This window comes from Podarcis muralis, chromosome 9 (genome assembly GCF_964188315.1).
Source record: "Podarcis muralis chromosome 9, rPodMur119.hap1.1, whole genome shotgun sequence".
Taxonomy (NCBI): domain Eukaryota; kingdom Metazoa; phylum Chordata; class Lepidosauria; order Squamata; family Lacertidae; genus Podarcis; species Podarcis muralis.
The window spans coordinates 80,388,215-80,407,502 of record NC_135663.1 but is presented as its reverse complement, the minus strand read 5'-3'; the positions used below and the strand labels follow the sequence as shown (position 1 = coordinate 80,407,502).

General features: G+C 45.9%; 1 protein-coding gene across 1 annotated transcript; it reads right to left on the bottom strand.

The window, feature by feature from the left end:
• Nucleotides 1-1,504: 1,504 nt before the first annotated feature.
• On the bottom strand, nt 1,505-17,750 carry LOC114604065 (solute carrier family 2, facilitated glucose transporter member 3-like). The gene is made up of 10 exons (XM_028743823.2): nt 17,572-17,750; nt 14,570-14,665; nt 11,608-11,768; nt 10,863-11,103; nt 9,780-9,942; nt 8,141-8,328; nt 7,349-7,453; nt 6,080-6,181; nt 5,216-5,419; nt 1,505-4,495 (listed from the first exon to the last, which is right to left on the bottom strand). Exons 1-10 carry the CDS (start codon nt 17,584-17,586, stop codon nt 4,268-4,270), a joined length of 1,503 nt encoding a protein of 500 aa, XP_028599656.2. The 5' UTR covers nt 17,587-17,750; the 3' UTR covers nt 1,505-4,267.
• Between the last annotated feature and the right edge of the window lie 1,538 nt (nt 17,751-19,288).

The window sequence follows — 19,288 nt, the reverse complement described above, 5'->3', positions numbered from 1 at the left end:
AACCCAGTGGTTTTCAACCAGTGTGCCGTGGCACCCTGGGGTGCCTTGAGAAAGAAGGATAGTTGGTCAAGGGAGCCATGGACTCAAAAAAGGTTGAAAACCTCTGGCCTAACCGGATGAAGCATTTTGGAGACGTTGGAAGCTTGCACAATATTTTGTGACATTTTCGTTGGCTTCATAAAGGTTTTGGCCTAATATGATTTTTTAATAAATCAACTACAGTGGTACCTCGGGTTAAGTACTTAATTCGTTCCAGAGGTCCGTTCTTAACCTGAAACTGTTCTTAACCTGAAGCACCACTTTAGCTAATGGGGCCTCCTGCTACCACTGCGCCGCTGGAGCACAATTTCTGTTCTCATCCTGAAGCAAAGTTCTTAACCTGAGGTAATATTTCTGGGTTAGCGGAGTCTGTAACCTGAAGTGCATGTAACCTGAAGCGTATGTAACCCGAGGTACCACTGTAATCCTATGGGTCATCAGGTTTTTTTACTATGTTTACAATGGGAGTTTTAGCCCCTTGTTAGCATGCCATTTGTATTTTGTTTCAACAGCGAATTGCCCTCATTCTGCTACAGATTACTTCTGGACCATACCGATTAATATTCAAGCCACTAATTGAAAAAACTTGATAGAAGTTTGCTCATCTCAGAGAGAAAAATAACTCTACATGAAATGGCTGCTGTTTTGCTTTTTAAACTTAAAATAGGTGTGAGCTTAGGCATCTGCAAGCGGTCAGATGGGCAAACAGCATAGTAAGAAATACACTCCCTTTCCAGATCCTCTCCTGCATGTACTGTACATATATGGTTTCTGACCTGGATGCAGATGGTTGTTACCGGTAGTTTGGTAGTTTAATTTCTTTATATTCATTTTATACACCACAGGGGGGAAATTTGTGGTATCCTCTCTCTTGTCAAGTGGCGTCCCAAAACATAGCTCTTGCTTTCTATCACTACAAACACGCATTGAATAGGTAACATTTATCCCAGCCTTGCCTCCAAGGAATTCAGCAAGGCAGTCTACATCCTCACAGGAACCCTGCGCAGGTTACAGTGGAGTCATGGTGACTGGCCCAAGACCTTCCAGTGAGCAACATGCTTCTATCATGCTAGCCAGGACACCAACACTGGCTTTGCTCTGCTGACACAAGCAGGCTTGATGATGCAGAGACCCAGTCAGAGGCGGGGAAAGGAGGGTGTTCCTGTCCTGCTTGTAGAAATGTAGAGGTCTGTATGAGCTGCCAGGGACAGCAGGAAGGAAAATGCAGTAGGGAGGCATGGAAGGTCTGCAGAAATGATCAGTGCAAAGGAAGAGCTTTGATGTGGAGTGGAAGATCTGCAGGGTCTAAGTGATTTTGCAGGCTGCTGCATGGGAAGTCCAGGAATGATCTGCAGGGTTTGAATCTGCATGAAAAGCTTAACTGTTAGTAGTTACAAACATTGCTGTTTGTTGTCTCATGGGGAGAAATTACAAAGCTAGAAATTATACACACAGGTATGCAGTATTTCCACCGAAACCTTTTATTTTAAAAACATCCAACACATTCATAATAACAAAAATTATAAAACCCACTGGAAATATTCACAGTACAGAAAACAAAAAGGAACAAGTGAGTTACACACAATTTCAACCCAAGGCATTGCACGAAGTGTGGAATGCAAGGTCAGGAATGCTTTTGCCACCCCATTTGGAAGAGATGCGGGGGGGGGGGGGGGGCGGGACTGAAGGTCAAAAAATAAAAAGAAGTGTGAACTCAAAAAAAGAAAAAGAAAGCAGGATCCAAAAATGGGGAGTGGATGTGAGGGGATGGATATTTGGGTAAAGAAATTGTGGATTTTTAAAAGAGTGGAACCACAATGCTTGACACTTGAAGCTGCCTCTCCTCTTCTGCTGCACAAAAAGAGGCTTCCATCCATCTTGGAAGCCCCAGGAGATTGTGTCTAAACAGGCTATTCATGCCTTTACTGGATGCCAAATGCTTCAAGCCATGAGGGAAGGTTTGGGGGCTGCCAGTCTCTCTCTCGCTTCAGGGGGATTGCAGGCATCCTGCTGCAACCACCATCTCATTACCCTCCAGAGTTTTATGTAACAGGCTGAGCAGCAAAAAGAAGCAACATGAAGATAATTCGCAATAATCAATATAAATGGATGGTAACAATTTCCAGTGTTTATGACAATCTCTTTTCAGTTGTTCTGGAAGTGAGGCTCTTCCAAGCTAAGAATGTAACAGGTACTCCCAAGACAGTAGACACTCACTTCCTTCAAAACCTCCCAAAGTTCAATGCCCCAAGGAAGACCACATCATACTAGGGATGATGTCACAAAGCAATAGTTCCCACCAGGGTTCCCCTGGAGAGGGGAGGGAGACAGTGTTATTTTTACTACTGGTTGAAGGTTATGGGGTAGACATCTTCCCATGCAGTCACTGAGTATGGACATTGTCCCACTGGGTTAATGAGCATCAACAGGGAAGAGATCATGAATACATACTGGCTTCCTCTTCAAGTGGAATGAATTAAAACAAACATAATGCTAGCATATTGCACTACGTCATATATCTGTATCTGTAACAGAACATTCCCCACAAGACGAGAGTTAGCGAAATCTCAAGTAAAATAAGCCCTAGTTCTGGCTAACAAATATTTGAGATCTCAGGCTCTTCAGATAAATGGGGTTACAACTTTTTAGTATCCAGTTTTAGTAGCTTTAGTCTCTATTCCTACATTATATCATCTGCAGCCCAAAGCTATTTCTTGTCAATAAATTGCCACATACTTCATTTAATAATAAAATAATTAATTACAAAAATACATTTTGGAAAACTAGTTTCGTTTCAATTTCATAAATACCATCTGTTGTGTTACTCTTTTTAAAAAAAAGAGACGGAGAGAGAGAGAGAGAACAAACCACTAAACTATCATGACTGCCACAAGACACAGTAGGTCAATGTCATTTAAGAGACACTGTGAATTCCAGGACCCTAATATGCTTGAAAATGCGATACAGAATTGTGTCTACTTCGAAAAGAAGAGGAATGGAGGGGAACCTACAGAGAGGCCTCCAGAGATGGCTGGAGATGGTTTTTCACTTCTCACTAGTGCAGAGTGTGAGGTGGATGCCCTCACAGAAAGGTTCAATTCTCATATTGCAAATGCAAATTAGGAGACCCTACAAATACTGATGTCCATAAAGACTGGATGGGTCTCGAAAGAAGACATTTATGCCCCCCTTCCTGAATAATACGTTCACACATTAGCAGCCACAGGACATTCATTCATGTCTTAAAAAATCACTACAAGAAATGGCCTCCAGCCTATAAGCTGGAAATGGGATGACTGAATCCATCAAGTTGCAATGCCTTCTTTACTTTATCATTACAATGTTCAAGTAATACTTAACGACAGGTATTCAACACATTCACCAAATAGTCTGGTAAGCACAGAAGCATCCATAGAACTACAGGCTTGTTCTCTCCAAGGCTCAGTTTTCCTAACGGCACAGTAGACCCTTAAAAAGTGATAAGCACAATCTCCGCAGGACCGTACACCACCTACAGAGTGACCTTTTCCTCTTTGGCATTTCACTGCCTACCACCAAAATGCTTTGACAGTCATAGTGATTCCCAGTCCACACTTCCTTCTATTTTACATAAAAATAAATATTTACAAGCAAAATGACACAGGAATAAATAAACTCTAGTAAACAATTTTTCTCGAATAGTACAAAAGGGGGCGGGACTTTTCTCTTTATCCCTATTTCCCGAAGATGAAGCAAACTCCCATTTGATGAAATAAATAGCTCTTTCCCATGCACACCCATGATTTAAATAATTCTGGGCAGCCATTCCCCACATCCACACTGTAGAAAACACTCTGGCAAGAGAAGGACCATAGGAGAAGCCATCAGTTCACTTACAGGAAAATAATTTACTTCAAAGCTGTAAATGACCAGAACCCCCTTATAGAGGGTTAGCCCCATGTAATGTATTAAATAGAGGCGGGGGAGGGAGCCATTTCTTAGGTCTCTACGAATGAGTGACAGGGAAAGGAGCAATGTAGGGAGAATGATAAAGCCGTATTGCCTTCCAGCACTGTAAGCAAGGCAAGTTTCCCTGCATTTAACTTGTTTTAGCATGTGGCAAGAGTCTTGGCACACAAGGAAAGGCTGACGGGGAAATGAAGAAATAGCAGCAATTAAAAAAGTATCTCTGCTTCCCCCCTGTGAGGATTATCCTCAGAACCGAGAAAGTGTCAAGAACAGAACATTGTTAAATATTTGGTTCAACATCTTTGGTGGGTTGTATGCTAGTCAGTTCCACCATTGGCCCCTTTTCCATGGTTGCTGGAAGAATACCATCCTCTCTTCTCCTTTCAAAGCCACTGGAGATCTCTTCAAAAGTCCGGCCTTTTGTCTCAGGGACTTTAAAGAAGGTGAAGATGAAGAAGAAGATGAGGAAACCAACAAAGATGAGGAAAACATAATGTTTGAGGACATTCTGCGAGGGAGAAAAGAGAAAGAGTTATACCTCAGTAGGGTCACAGGCCTGAAATTAAAAACATAGCTATGGGGTCCATCATCAGAGTCCTCTGCGTGTAGCATATGCTTCTCACTAGCTCTCCTACATCATGCCCTGATGTGGCTGTTACATGCCCTGTGGCAGGAAGCCTTCCCATTGTGGCATTTTTCAGACCAGGAGGACTTGGCCACTTGAGGGTTCACAAGAAAAGCAAAGAGCTTTGGCCCAAGTTGACCTGTGTGTGTGGCTGCTAACTGAGCAACCAATAGGAGAAGGGATGACAGGTCAGGGCATCCAGAAACCTCTTTCTCCACTCTCCCTCTCATTCCCATTCATGCAGTATGTATAGGCCAAATTCCAGGTCAAATTCATGGGGCTCCTGCACAACCGGACGTGGATCATGCATTCAATGCAAGCCTATTTTAATCCTTGGAAGTTGCAAAGAAAACACTTTCCCAAATGTTATCACACCAGCAAACCACTCATTAAAGCTCCTCCGAACCACTATTCTCAAGTGTGACAAACTCTTCTTTGCTCATTTTCACCTCTCAGTGCCCTTGCTTGCCCTCTGACCTTTCTCATTCTATTCCATTTTAGACTGAGAACTCCTTGGGACAGGAGCCTGACATTGTGATTTGGCTATACTGTTAACTACCCAATACACAGATCGTGATACATTGCTCAAAGCAACTCTCTTACCTTTAGGATCGGAAACAGCATGCCCACAAGAAAATTGGACGTCCAGTTGGAAAGGCCAGCTACAGCCACAGCTGCGGGACGAGGCCCCTGGCTGAATAGTTCAGACACAATGAACCAGGGGATTGGGCCAGGGCCAATTTCGAAGAGAGCCACAAAGGCTAACGTGGCAACAACGCTGACGTAGCCAATCCAGGGTACAATGCCCTGTTAGAAAGAGAAAGAGAATTAACAGCAGTTGGCAATTTTGAGACAGAAGAGTGCAAACATGCCTGTGTCTTGCAAAGTATTTTAGAGTCTGTATCTGTATCTGGTTCATTTTCATTTATACTTTACAGAAAGGGGCCTGAAGCTAAGAAAGAAAAACCCAGCCGCCAGATTTCCCGACTCAAGACTAGATCTGAATCCAGGTGCAAGCGACCTGCAATTTCTCCCTGCAAAAAACCTTTGAGCCAGCCCTGTGAGAAGCAATAGCCTGAAGCAAATACGCAGCTAGCACACCTATGAGAACCAGTGATGGTTAGAGGGCTGGACTAGGACCTGGGAGACCTGGGATTGAACCCCCACTCAGCCATGAAGCTCAACTTGGGCCAGTCCCTGCCTCTCAGCCTCTGGGTTGTTGTGAGGACAAGAAGGGGAGGGGGGAACCATGACCTCCAAAATAAGGGTGATCTGGTTGTGGCTGTCTTGCTTGCTAGTGGACTCGTGTACATCCTGGCCTGTGAGAAATCAGCTGCAATACTACTGTAATGATTCCAACCTGCAAGCCATTTCCTTTCTTTTCATTACACTTGCATGTATGCCTGATCCCTTTTGACCCCAAAGACACTGCGGACACACCAGGAAGCAGGGATGGTGACGGCTTACCTTCAATGCCAAGGAAATAGTCATGGCAACAGCACAGATGGCCATGCCTCCTAAGCCAATCAAATGGAGTGTTCTGCGGCCTGCACGCTCTACAAGGAAGAGCTGGAAAAGGGGAAGAAAAATAAAATGTTGCTTTTGGTGGCAAGCGCTCTCCCCAAACTTAAGCGCCGCCTCCTCTTCAGAGTTTGTCTAAACTACAGAGCCTTGGGCTTGCCAATCAGAAGGTCAGCAGTTCGAACCCCCACGACGGGGGGAGCTCCCATTGCTCGGTCCCTGCCCCTGCCCACCTAGCAGTTCAAAAGCACGTCATGTGCAAGTAGATAAATAGGTACCGCTCTGGTGGGAAGGTAAACACCATTTCAGTGTGCTGCTCTGGTTCGCCAGAAGTGGCTTAGTCATGCTGGCCACATGACCTGGAAGCTGTCTGTGGACAAACGCCAGCTCCCTCAGCCTATAGAGCGAGATGAGCGCACAACCCCTAGAGTTGTCCGCGACTGGACCTAGTGATCAGGGGTACCTTTACCTTTACTACCTTTTGTAATTGAATGATGATCAGAACAACCATCAGGCTGGTGAAGTGTCCTGTGAATTTGCATCCCAACTTAACTGAAATCTCTTCTCCATCCCCCAACCCTAACACTTTAATAAGCAAAGACTACCAGTCATTTTTAATATATATAAAGATAGACCATTCAAATATATAAAAAACAACTACCCTTTTCATTTTCTACTCTGATAACCCATGAGAACAAAGGCCAACTGATGAACTGAATTAAAACTCATAGCTCAAGTAGTACTGCTATAATATCTGAAGTCACTTTGGTTAAGACAAGAAACGCCACCTCAGAGTTTGCTGTTCTATAGCTGGGAAACATTTCCGTGCTTGTGGGGGTGGGGAGGAACGCAAACAGGGGCGACCCTGTTATTCCCCATGGAGCAGCAGCAGCAGCATTCCATCCTCTCTCATGACAGGGACAAACTAGGAAACTGCCTCCTGCCCACAGGCAGATCTGGCTTCAGGGCAACACAATCGGGAAAGAAGGAAGGAGAAGGAAGCAACGCTCCCTGTTTCGAAAAGAAAAATGTCACCCAGTGGGGAGAACAATTAAGCACAGGGTTGCAGGACTGAGTACCCACCCTGAATTCTAGCCATATATTTACCTCCCTCCCTATTGTTCTAGATATAAAGATAAATATAAAGGGAAGGAGAGGGGAGGCTTTGACTCAGCTATAAAGTACATGAATGCCATGTTGCCAAAGACTACTTACTGATACAACTGTAAAGATGGTGTTGACCACACCTGCACCAATGGTAGCGTACACCGCCTGTTTCACTCCAGCATCTTCAAAAACCTCAGTAGAATAGTAAAAGACCTACAGGCAGATAAATATTTGTCACTGCTGGTGTCTGGAGCTCACCTTGTTCTTAATGCTAAGCAGGGAAATTCAACGTCTATCTTATTATTATTCATTATTATTTATTCAATTTCTATGCCACCCTATACCCAGAGGTCTCAGGGTGGTTCACAGAAAAGGTTAACATAAAAACCACTATATAATCAAAATATAACAACAACCCAATAACACCCCCCCCCCAAAGGAACAGCCACATTTTAAAAGGGCATAGGATGTCAACCAAAGGCCTGGTTATAAAGGAACGTTTTTGCCTGGTGCCTATTGACTCAGAAGCAAATCTCACTGAGCATAATGGGAATTCTGCCCAGGTAAGTGTGCGCAGGATTGACCACTGCATTGCTTAACTGTTGCTAAGATTGAGGGCAGGCAACAAAATTCCCTGCTATCTTTAAGCCTCATAACAGTCCTTTCATGTGGAGTGCAGCTGTTCCTACTTTTATATCCAGGGATTGGGGCCTGAGTTACTGTGACTAAGGTTCTCCTACAAGCCCATAATCACTATTCTCTGCTTCAAATATGAGTTCCAACAGGAACTGGCCCATCCACACGGCCAGCAATTTAGAACATGGCCGCCACCTTCTGCATGGCAAAGTTTTCGGCTGCAACAGAAAAACGCTCAGGGAATGGAAGAAGAAAACAACATACGGCATTGATGCCGGACAGCTGCTGGGAGAGCTGAAGCACAATGGCAATGATGATGGCCTGGCGGTAGCTGGGGGAACGGAAGAGCTCCGGAATGGTCACTTTCTTCTCTTGAGACATCTTGGCGCTCTCTTCTTTCATCTCCTGAATATCACTCGACACATCTTGGGTGCCACGGAGCTTCTGGAGAACTGGCAGGAGGAATCAAACATCTGAATTATGCACAACGCGACAGTGATAATGTCATCCTACCCTGAGGGTTCACTTCTTCGTGACAATGAAGCCAGCTCCCTAGTCTCTTCTTCTGCTCAACTCATGAGGTCAACTGGCCTTTGGTCTAACCCATTAATCCTCATCACCAACTTTAAGAAAATCAAAGTACTTTTAACTGTATTTGCTCACAAATACAGATCTCTTGCTGCCTCTTGACTCTCTCTCTCCACTTTTCCTTGTTGCTTTCCCCATTGGCTAAATTCAAATTCTTGGTAGGGTACCGTTTCTCTTGCTTATGGCATTGTTCTCTCATGTACATTGAGAGAGATATAACACAGGCATGGCCAAACTTGGCCCTCCAGCTGTTTTGGGACTACAATTCCCATCATCCCTGACCACTGGTCATGTTAGCTAGGGATGAGGGGAGTCCCAAAGCAGCTGGAGGGCCAAGTTTGGCCATGCCTGCTATAACATGTTAACGACTGTAATTAGGCGGAGATCTCCCACACCTGGAGATGCTTCCATTCATCTATGAGGCAAGTTGATACCCTCACAGATCCAGGAAGGAATTCCCAAAGAAATCCTATGGGTAACACTCAGACTTTCCCCTTTCTACTCATGTTTCTGCATTTTCCCATTGCAGGAAGGTACTGGCACAGAAGCAAACCTTATGGCAAGGCCCAGGAATATTCTGGGTTTCTTAAGTCCCTCTGTGAAACAGATACCATTCACACAACCCACAAAACAACTTGACTGAGTCCAGTTCACGTTTTGGAGAAGACAAGACAAAGAGGAATTGAAAGGGCCAGCCAGCATTTCCATGCTTCTATGTTTTTGTTGTGCTGTTTTCTCAATCAGATTTTTCTCAGAAAATATGATAATTAGAGAAAAGAATCTAACAATACAGCAATCGCGGCAAGTGTTGGTGGTTCTCGGTGCTACCTTCTAGAGGTGTGGTTTTGATGTGGGTAGTGACAGTTTGGCAGGTGAACCTATTATCTTTCCAATGGCTCCCATTTTAATGCTTTACTAATCTTTTTGGCTAATTCTTTTAAAAATTACAACTATTTATGCAGTAGCGCTCAGATGAAAAAGCATCATAGTGCTGATTTTGAAAATCAGTTTTAAAATCATGCTGCCTCAGTAACCAGCATTTAAATCAATAAAATGCCATTTTTTTAAAAAAATGGCTGCTCAAGTGGGCAGTACCTTCGTCTATACTTCATAGCTATGCATGGCCAATAGTGCGGACAGAACATTATGGGACGTACACAAGAAAGGTGATGGCAGTGTGTGGTCTGTTAAGTTGCAATTCCCCTTATAGCTTCTGGAAAGGAGTAGATTGTCCTATGAGCTACCCATAAGGATAATGAAGTGGCTACGCTGCTGCAAGCCAAGGGATTGGATCGCTTCATAACTCAGTGGTTACCTGCATGCGCTTTCTCTTCCTCCATCCTGTTGATCAGCAGGAATCGTGGGCTCTCAGGACAGAATGGCAGTGCTGCACACTGCAAGACGGCTGGGACAACGGTGAGTCCTACCAGCAATGGCCAGAGAGTTTTAGTTCCCAGGATGACATCTAGGCCAAAGACCTGATTGTGGCAGTTGGTGGAGAGAAAGACAAGACAAATCGCTTATGAGCTATATTCCCATAAACTGAAAGTTACGTGCAGCATAACGAAACGTTTTATAACAATCTATGGCTTCCCATAAAGAAGCATGGATTCTTCCCACGAGGAATTGTAGTTTGTTGATGATCCCTAGCCCGCCTCTAAAGAACTCCACCCAGGTTTCAATGATAGGAAGGAATGATTCTTTGTAATGTAGCATCTCCTTTCCTGAATGAATCCTCACTCATTTATTTTAAACACATTCAGCTTTAATCTGAAAAAAGCTCCAAGAGTAACTTAAAAGAAGTAAAGGACCCCTGACAGTTAAGTCCAGTAACGAACGACTCTGGGGTTGCGACGCTCACCTCGCTTTACTGGCCTCGCTTTACTGGCCGAGGGAGCAGACGTTTGTCTGCAGACAGTTTTTCTGGGTCATGTGGCCAGCATGACCACATGGCGAAACCAGAGCAGCGCACAAAAACACTGTTTACCTTCCCGCCTATCTATCTACTTGCACTTTTATGTGCTTTCGAACTACTAGGTGGGCAGGAGCAGGGACTGCGCAACGGGAGCTCACCCCGTCAAGGGGGTTCAAACCGCAGACCTTCCGATCGGCAAGCCCTAGGCTCTGTAGTTTAGACCACAGCGCCACCCGCGTCCCCCCAGAGTAACTTACATGAGGTCAATAACTAAAACAAGACAGTCCCTGCCAGCAGCCTTATCAACTAGCCATAAACTATTTTCCAAGTAGCCAACTGAACCCATCTTATGCATGTTTAATTTAGAATTAAGTTCACGGTCCTCAACAGGGATTACTCCCAGGTGCACAGAGTTGGGACCTGGTCATTAACTTCCTTCCAGCAATACCAATGAACCACTTAGCGCTTTGTAATCATTCTTACCTGTGCCACCAGGATACCCACGACAATACCCAGCTGATTCAGTGTGCCAAAAGCTCCTCGCAAGGCAGTGGGGGAGACCTCACTGATATACATGGGCACAAAGCCAGTGCAGAGGCCGCAGTAGATACCAACAACAAGCCGGCCAGCAATAAACATTTCCAAAGCGTTTGCCATTCGGGAGAAGCCCATCAAAATGCCTCCTGAAATGGGCAAAACATTCACCAGCAACATAGAGTTTCGCCTGCACAGGAGGGGGGAAATCTTATCATTATTTCAATTTATATACCGCTTTTCCATATAAATATGCCCAAAGTGGTGTTACTTATTTAAACAGAAAATCCAAGTGGCACCATGCACCCCTAATTAATATGGGTCATAATCCATCACTGGGACATTTTCATGTGCAAAGAAACCACACTGGAGAAAAAAGCAGACTCGTTTTGAGGGGGCTTGCGCAGCAGCTCTTCCTGGTGGATTGGGCTCCATTGTTCCCTCTGCCTGTGCAATTTGTTGTCCCTAATGGCACCCAAAATATGCTGCACAAAGCATATTTGCTTTCTGGTAGGGCAAGTTGCCTTCTTAGTACTTACATACTAGGCATTCCCCCAAAAGTGTGACACAATGATCATTATGAAATTGAATTCTCTGTCCATTCTGTAATGGAGCTAATTTCCTCTTATCCCTTCTTGTTCTTCAAAATGGAGGCGGAAACTGCTCTGCAGTCCAGAATATTCCCCCAACGTACCTGCCAAATCGGTTGACGAAAAGTCCAACAGAGAAAGAGCCAAGCATCCCTCCTACTGAGAAAATTGACACAGAGAGTGCCCATAGTGAGGTGAGCAGTGGTTCAGACATCGGGGCGCCTGACCGCTCTACCCATGATTCATTAAAAAATTCTTTGATAACCTGTGTGTGAGAGAAGAAAAAACACTCCATAGGTATTGAGTTACAACCACATACCAGGGATATTGTGTTAAGAAAACTTTGGAATTGTACTAAAGGAATGAGGTGAGAACAGAAATCAAAAGAAAAGCTTCTTGATATATAGAGTGGTATAAAAGTTAAATATTTTTCTAAAAATGTTTAAGTGAATCTGGTTCAAGACAGGAGAAATACTTTTACGGTTCCAGGGCAGTAGTTTTCCAACAGTAAGTGAGGAAGGAACCTTGGCTTTATTGGAAGTTTAAATCAGGAATTACTCCGCGAGAACATACACAATGGCAGACAAGCTTTCCTGAAAGCCCTATGATCCTTGCCATAGGTCAGGCCAATACGGAGTGTGCATTCTAATGTCTGCAATGTACAGGAAATCTGTTGCAGGTAATTTTTTTAAAAAAATAAAATAATATTTATCTGTTGCAGGTAATTCAATGTGTAAAATGTCCCCTGGAGGTAGAAAGAGTGAAAACTATTCTAGAAAAGTTAAGAAATGGGGAGTGGAGACACTGCCTCCTTTTGAGGCCTGGCAAATCTCAAGCAAGCAGTTCTCAAATGCTTCTCAAAGGTAAGAAGAGTGCATTGGCTTATAGCTTTAAACAGGTATATTTTATCACATAATATTGGACCTTATCTTTCAATCCACTGAATTAAACAGACATTTAATTAATAGAGTCATACAAATCTACATTCTGATACATGCACGGCTCCTGTAAAGAGAAGAGGCTTTTGGCTGATACAGTCAGACATGAAAGGAGGTAATAGCTGTGTCTGCTGAAATTCCATCTTCTGCACTCACAACTACTAAAGCCCCAAGAAACCCCCCTACCCCCCCTTCACATATTTGAAAAAGCGTTCAGGTGCAAATGGTTCCGGTCAACATGAGGAAAGAGAGCAGCAGGGTCAGTGGACAGGAGGCAGCCATCTTCTGCACTGCCACCAGATGGCAGCAGGACCTTAAGTATGAGCACAAGAACAGATGCCTGTGGTTTCTGCATTTTCAGATCTCGGGTGCGCATGGTACAAGTGAGTCATTCGTTTTGTAAAAACCCAAACCCACACACTTCCCCGTTCTCTCTCTTAATCTAATGGTGCAATCCTGAGGTGTCTTACTTGCTCTACTACTGCATGAAGATTGAAAATATGAAGATAAAGAAAAGATGGGTAAGAATTATAACTGTAAGGGGAAGGGGGTGATAGTTACAGGATTGGAGCCAGAGGTGGGGGCTGAAGTAGAAGAGACTCTTATGGGAAACCAGAGCATCTCTCAGCTCTGCACTGTGCGCCAGGCCCTCCCTCCCTGCTTTTCTTCCTTCCAGCAGATGTGCCCTCACTGTGACTCAGCAGCTGGCGGTCCTCCATTTATTACAGCTACCTTCCTTCCCCCTCCAACCAGTGTCATGCTGAGGGTGTCGGGACTTGGACCTGGGAGACCCAGATTCAAATCACCACTAGGCCATGACACTCCCTGAGTGACCTTGGATGCCAGCCACTGCCTCTAGCCTACCTCACAGGGTTGTTGTGAGGGTTAAATGAGAGGGGGAGCCATTTCTGCCCCTTGAGCTCCTTGGAAGGAAAGGTGGGATATGAGTGGAATACTGTAAATAAAAATCCCCAAAGATGTGTGTCCCTGGGAGGTCAATCATTTAATCTGACCCCAGTTCTAAGCATCAAATCTGCTCTTCTCCCTCTGTCCCCACCTCAGTCATCCGACTGCCACAAAACTCTCTTTATAGCACTAACAATCCTGGTATGGCCGTTTTTATGTTTTGGCCATCCTAGAGCAGGGATATTGCTGATTTTGCTGCGTTTGGTATATTGTCTCTGTGTATTTTTGATGGTTTTGCCAATTTTCTTGGAAGCTGTCCTGGGAATCTGTTTGAAGGGCAGAGCAGAAACACCTAATGTGTGTGTGCGTGTGCATGTGTGCAATATAGGTTTGGGAGGGACCATGAGGGTCATCTAGTCCAACCCCCTGCAATGCAGGAATCTTTTGCCCAACATGGGCCTCGAACCCACAACCCTGAGATTAAGAGTCTCGTGCTCTACCAACTGAGTTTACCCAGCTTTTATATTATGCCGCCCCTTGTAAGTTGTGCATTTCCCCCTTCCTCAAGGCCGGGTCAGAAAACAGACAATGAGTTTTTATCTGTAGTTTTTCCCAGACTTTCTTCACAGTTCTTCCCCTCCTTACAGGGTGAGCCATGCTGGTTCCATGGGCATGACTGGTACTTATGAGGCCACTTTCAGGCAATGGTCAGCAATAACAGGTTGCTAGGAAAATTGATATCCCCCTAACAGAAGTGCCTTCTTGAGGGGAAACCTTTGCATCCCATCACACAACAAGTCCATTTTCTGGAAAGGTGTTAACAGCTACAGAGGAATTTGAACTAGAAGTAGCTCAAAATATGGGGTTTAGTTGCAGGTTTAGCACTACCATCACTGTGACAGCCATGCTCTACATTCTTTGTCTGTTTGGACTACCAGATAGCAAGCCAGGAATCCCTGCGAAGAATTTAGGCACGAGGATTCGGACCACTCTTCCTTCCCGGAGAGACTGTGTCCTATTTTTATTTCTTCCTCATACGCACAATAGTTAAGGATACATCAGGTATCAATTGTTCTTGAGTTTCATCTCTCCTGTCTCCATGGCTACTACATTTATTCCCCCTCTGCTTCTTGTACCCTTCAGGGCTTCCTCAACGTCCTGGTCACCACTCAAGGAAAGGATAGCGATGGAGCCCCTAAAAGCCCATAGCACATTGTCTTACCGCTGCAGGAGCATTGATGACTCCCGTGTTGTACCCAAACTGGAGAGATCCAATGACAGCAACAAACACAGCAGTGACAAGCGGGCACGTTATCTTCTGCAATAGAAGGGAAGGAGAGAAAACAGTTAATTCACATTTTCCCAGTTGGCTCCCCATGCAAACAAGCAGCAATCTCAATCCAAGGTTTCTTAGAAATCAATGAGTAAAAATGAGAAATGCTTTCCAAGTTATCCATTCTCCTTGGGAAATAATGCAACTTGTAGACACTACAAAAAAGTGCAGGAAACACAGAGAACCATTACCCCAACAGACAAATTCTAATCCAAGAGCGTTTATATTTCTCATTCAGCTCTTCATTACACACTGCTAAGTCACCACAAATGTTTTTTTAAAGGAAGAATAATAAAAAGACACTTGTGGGAAATTGTTGAATTGATGGCTGTCTGCAAATGTTAACTCCTCAAAATGGCTGACTCCCTCCCTAGGCAACAGCTGGTGAAGCTTGTGTCTGGGTTAGGGAGAAAACATTCAAGCACTTAAAGGGTAAAAATCAAATCAGACACACAACACACAAGTTCTTCCTTGAATATTTCCTGAATATGCTTGTGCTGAAGGACAAAGGAAAGCAGGCTAATGGAGCCCAAAACAGGATGTGTTAACCTTATCCAGGATTGGAAGAAAATTAAAACATTAATCTCCCACAGATCAGACAATTTAGCCCTTCCTCCAGCACATGCACGGGAATTGCCACAGGTAAGGCCCCAGGCAGTTTGGGGGGGGGTAGTTACTGGAAAAGATATAAAAAGATGACCTCCCTGTCCCTCCCTGTTACTGTCAAGCTTCTACAACTTGCACAATCCCTCGGAGGGCTATTTTAATTTGATGTGTGATTTGATATTTGTGACCGTTTTTTATTAAGGCACGGATTCTGATCCAGACCACATGACGAGAGCACTGGAGAATTCTCCCAGGCTTTCTGGGGCTGAAATCTGAGACGAAAGATTGGATGCTGTGGAGGGGCAGCGGTGATGCATGTCTGCACATCTGTATATATATGTGGGCACAGGCCTTTAAAGTGTGCCCATCTACTTACAGGTACTGCATGACCCCACTTTTGTGCCACTAGGTGAGACACAGCACAGCAGAATGTGTGGGCCCAGTCCAGTGGGAGCCCCTGAAACCTGTATATCCCACCCAAATACACCTGCGTCCCAACTTGTAACAAACCTCAAGTGCACCTCATCACTTCATGTGCTCCCAAAACAGATTTCCTGAATCTGTCATGGGTCAGGCATCCCCATTTTGGAGAGAGGATGGCTCTGGAGAAAACAGTGAATGTGGGGAAGAGATTCAACACCCTTGCCCCACTTCATCCCCCCAGCATCTTCACCAGAAAACAACAACCAAAAAAACCACCCTGGCCCCACCTGTCTACAGCTTCTGTGCTTTAAATCTCCCCACCCTGTTTTCCACAAATTTTGGTAGTGATGGGATCCTGGCACACAGATATCCTGCCTTTATGGCTAGGTAGCCTCTCAGTAGCCCTTTTAATGCAAAGGGAAACATGAGACACAAAAACACGTACAGTACGTAAATACCCCAAAGCTGGCTGTGAAGGGTTAAGATCTCCCAGCAAACAGTCAAATGATTATTGCAACTGATATGGCACTTTTTCCAGTGTTGAAAGCCCTTCCCATCTCTGTAACCATCACCATTAGAAAGGCAAGCTGTGTCATTTCCACATCTCTCTTGCAGATGGGAAGCCCCAGCTTGCCTAAGGCCAGCTCCCTGGTCTCATAGCTGACGTGAGATTTGAATCAAGGCCTTCCTGTCTACCAGCCCACACTGAATCACAGGACTACATCAGCCTAGACTAGCCACAAGACAAAGTAATTGTAAGGGGCTGAGGCTTCTACTTCCAGTCCTCGGTTGTGTATAGCATGCATGTACGTGAGTGTCTGCATGTGCCCCCCCACCCCTCCCTACAGGCCAGGCTCCTCACTTTTCTCCTTCTACAGCTCTGCTTTCCTGTAGACTCCTCTGCATCTCCAGAGTGTCCTGTGGCAGCCCTTAAATGCAACAATCTGGATTACTTCACTGCGGGGTTTCTGCTGCTTCCTTATCTTACTGCAAAGTCACAGGACAGCAGAGGCCTTGGCAATTCCATGAGAAACATTTGTCTAAAAACACCTCCTCTGCTGTCCATCCAGCATAACTGTGTTGCTACTATCTAACAGTGTTTGCCCTCTGCAATGTCTGTCCAGAAGGCAGCCCTGCACTTCAGGTTGGGGGTGGGGAGGCCTGGCAGCCTCACGGGGGAACCCACACCAGCTCCAAGCGCGCTCCCTGGCACATGCATGCTCTCTCCCTTCCCCATGCTCTGGTCTTCCGCCTCCACATTTTACTAACGGCGTTCAAGCTCCCCTCGGGCAACTAGCAGTATTCCAAGGGGCACCACTTGTTGCATCCCAGTGGGGCATGTCTTTGCCATCCTCTAAATGACCTTGGCACAGACTCTCTGTAGGAGCACCCTCCTGGATCAGGGCAGCAGTGAGCGGCCCCCGCCTGCATCCCAAATGCTCTGGCGGAAGCACATCTCCGCCAGGTACCTTTACGGAACGCGAAAGGGAAGCAGCCAGTTGTGCTGCGGGGCGCGCGCCTGGAAGCCCGTCCTCACCCGGCCCGCGCCAGGCGGGAAAGCGGCAAAGAACGGCCAAGACTCAGCCCGGGGAGATAATGGAGATCATCAGAACAGGCCGCGGCTTCTGCATTCATTTGCACTGCGCGAGGGGTGGAGGAGCGGGTCTTCGGCGCCTCTTCCCAGGCCGCTCCATCCCCAAGCCGGCCAAGCACCAGCTCCCATTTCCCCGCTCCCCTTTCGAGGGCTTTCCGGCCGGCCTGCAGCCCGGCGGCCCTTTCCCCCGCTTGCCTCCTGCCCCCTTTCCGCTGCCAGTCTCCGAAGCCCCCGAGAGATGCGCCGAGGCCCGAGGCATCACCCTCACCTTCTTGCTCTCCATGCTCGCCAAACGCCTCCGCTCCGCGCCCGTCCCAGAAGAAAGTGCCGGCGCAGCGCCGCCTGCTCCCGGGATGCGCAACCGCCACGCGCCTCGCCCGCCGCCGCTGCTGATGCTGCTGCTGCTGCTGCCGCGGCGCCGCCTCTGCTGCACGTCGCTTCCTGCTGCGCGCACCGCCCGCCCGCCTCGCCGGCTGCTCGCTCTCCTTCGGGGCCGGCCGGGCGCGGGTCTATTTCAAGCTTCGGGCGGGCGGGCGGGCGGGGCGGGGACGGGGCGCGCAGCCCCCGCCCTGGTCCAGTCCCGCGGGAGCCCCGGCTTTCCTTCCTCTGTTTCAGAGACGCCCCAGAGCCCAGAAATGTCGGCCAGGAGGGAGCAGTCCAGGATTTCTCCCTCTCAGCCCGCTGGTCTTTCTCAGGGAAGGCGAAAACGCTCAAGAAAGAGTGAGGAGTTCTCCTCCTTCTGGGCTTCGGCAAGAAATAGGGGAGGGGGAGAGAATCAGAGACAGAAGAGAAAAAGCCGGGAAGAAATTAACACGTTCCACAATTAGGCCGGGCCAGTGGTCCCACAGTTCCTGAGCACTAAGGGATTGCTATTACGGAACTGATACTATTAAAATGGTCTCAGCCTCAGATTTAGCATGAATCCATTTTCATTAATAATTTATTTATTTATTATTATTTTTTGCCCCTGGAAAACTCAAAAGGTTGCTCCCCGTTTTGTGCAATTTTGGTAGTCCTAATTTTGTCATTCCTTTGGCATTGGGGCCACCATAAAAGAGATAAAGGATGATTAATCAAAGATTGTTAAAACTAAGGGGAGATGAAACCAGCAAATTTGCAGCTGCTTTGATTCTGCAGTTTATGTATCGTATTTGCCTTTCTGGCACAGAATCCTAGAATTGTAGAGTTGGAAGGAACCCCAGGGATCATCTAGTCCAGCCTCCTGCAATGCAGGAGTATTTTGCTTGAGCTCATCTCTAGCAGAGGCAGGCTAAGGCATTTCGGCCTGTGCAGCTCAGAATAAAATCCCCAGCCCAGCTATAAAAGTATCATAATACATTCAACCACTAAACTTATGGGCTTTAACTGGACCAGAAGCTGCTGCCTGAGGAAGCCTCCTTCATCTCCCTAATAGCTGGACCTGATTGAGAGAAAGCATTCAATAATGTTCTAGATACACTATAGAATGATTGTAGGCTATGCAGACTGATTGCTTCTGAACACTCCAGCAACATTCAGAAACTCAATTTCAAAAGTAAAAAAAAAAAATTCCCCTCCCATTCAACAGCTTTCCAAATCGCATTCCTGAGAACAGCTCTGACTTTGCTTCTAAGGCATGCAGTGGGAGGACAAATTTTTTTTTGTTATGGATTGCGCCACAGTGATCCACTTCAAAGATCCACAAAACCTGAGGTAGTGTCAATTGTCCAATTTAGCATTTTTTTTAACATTTACAATAGCTCCCTGCCTCAGTATTGATGTTGAGAGAACTGGAACCAATATTCCAGATCCTTTAAAAAAACAACTCTCACATATTTTACAGAACGTGTTATGTTGACAATTGCATTATTTTATCTTCATGGTTTTGAGTACTTAGGGCTGTATACATTTCTCCACATATGGGCAGGGTGCTCCTTCCTTCCAAGCTCTCAGGAAGCTGAAAGGAAACCACAGAGCAAGAGAGATGATGTTGTTGCAGCAGCACT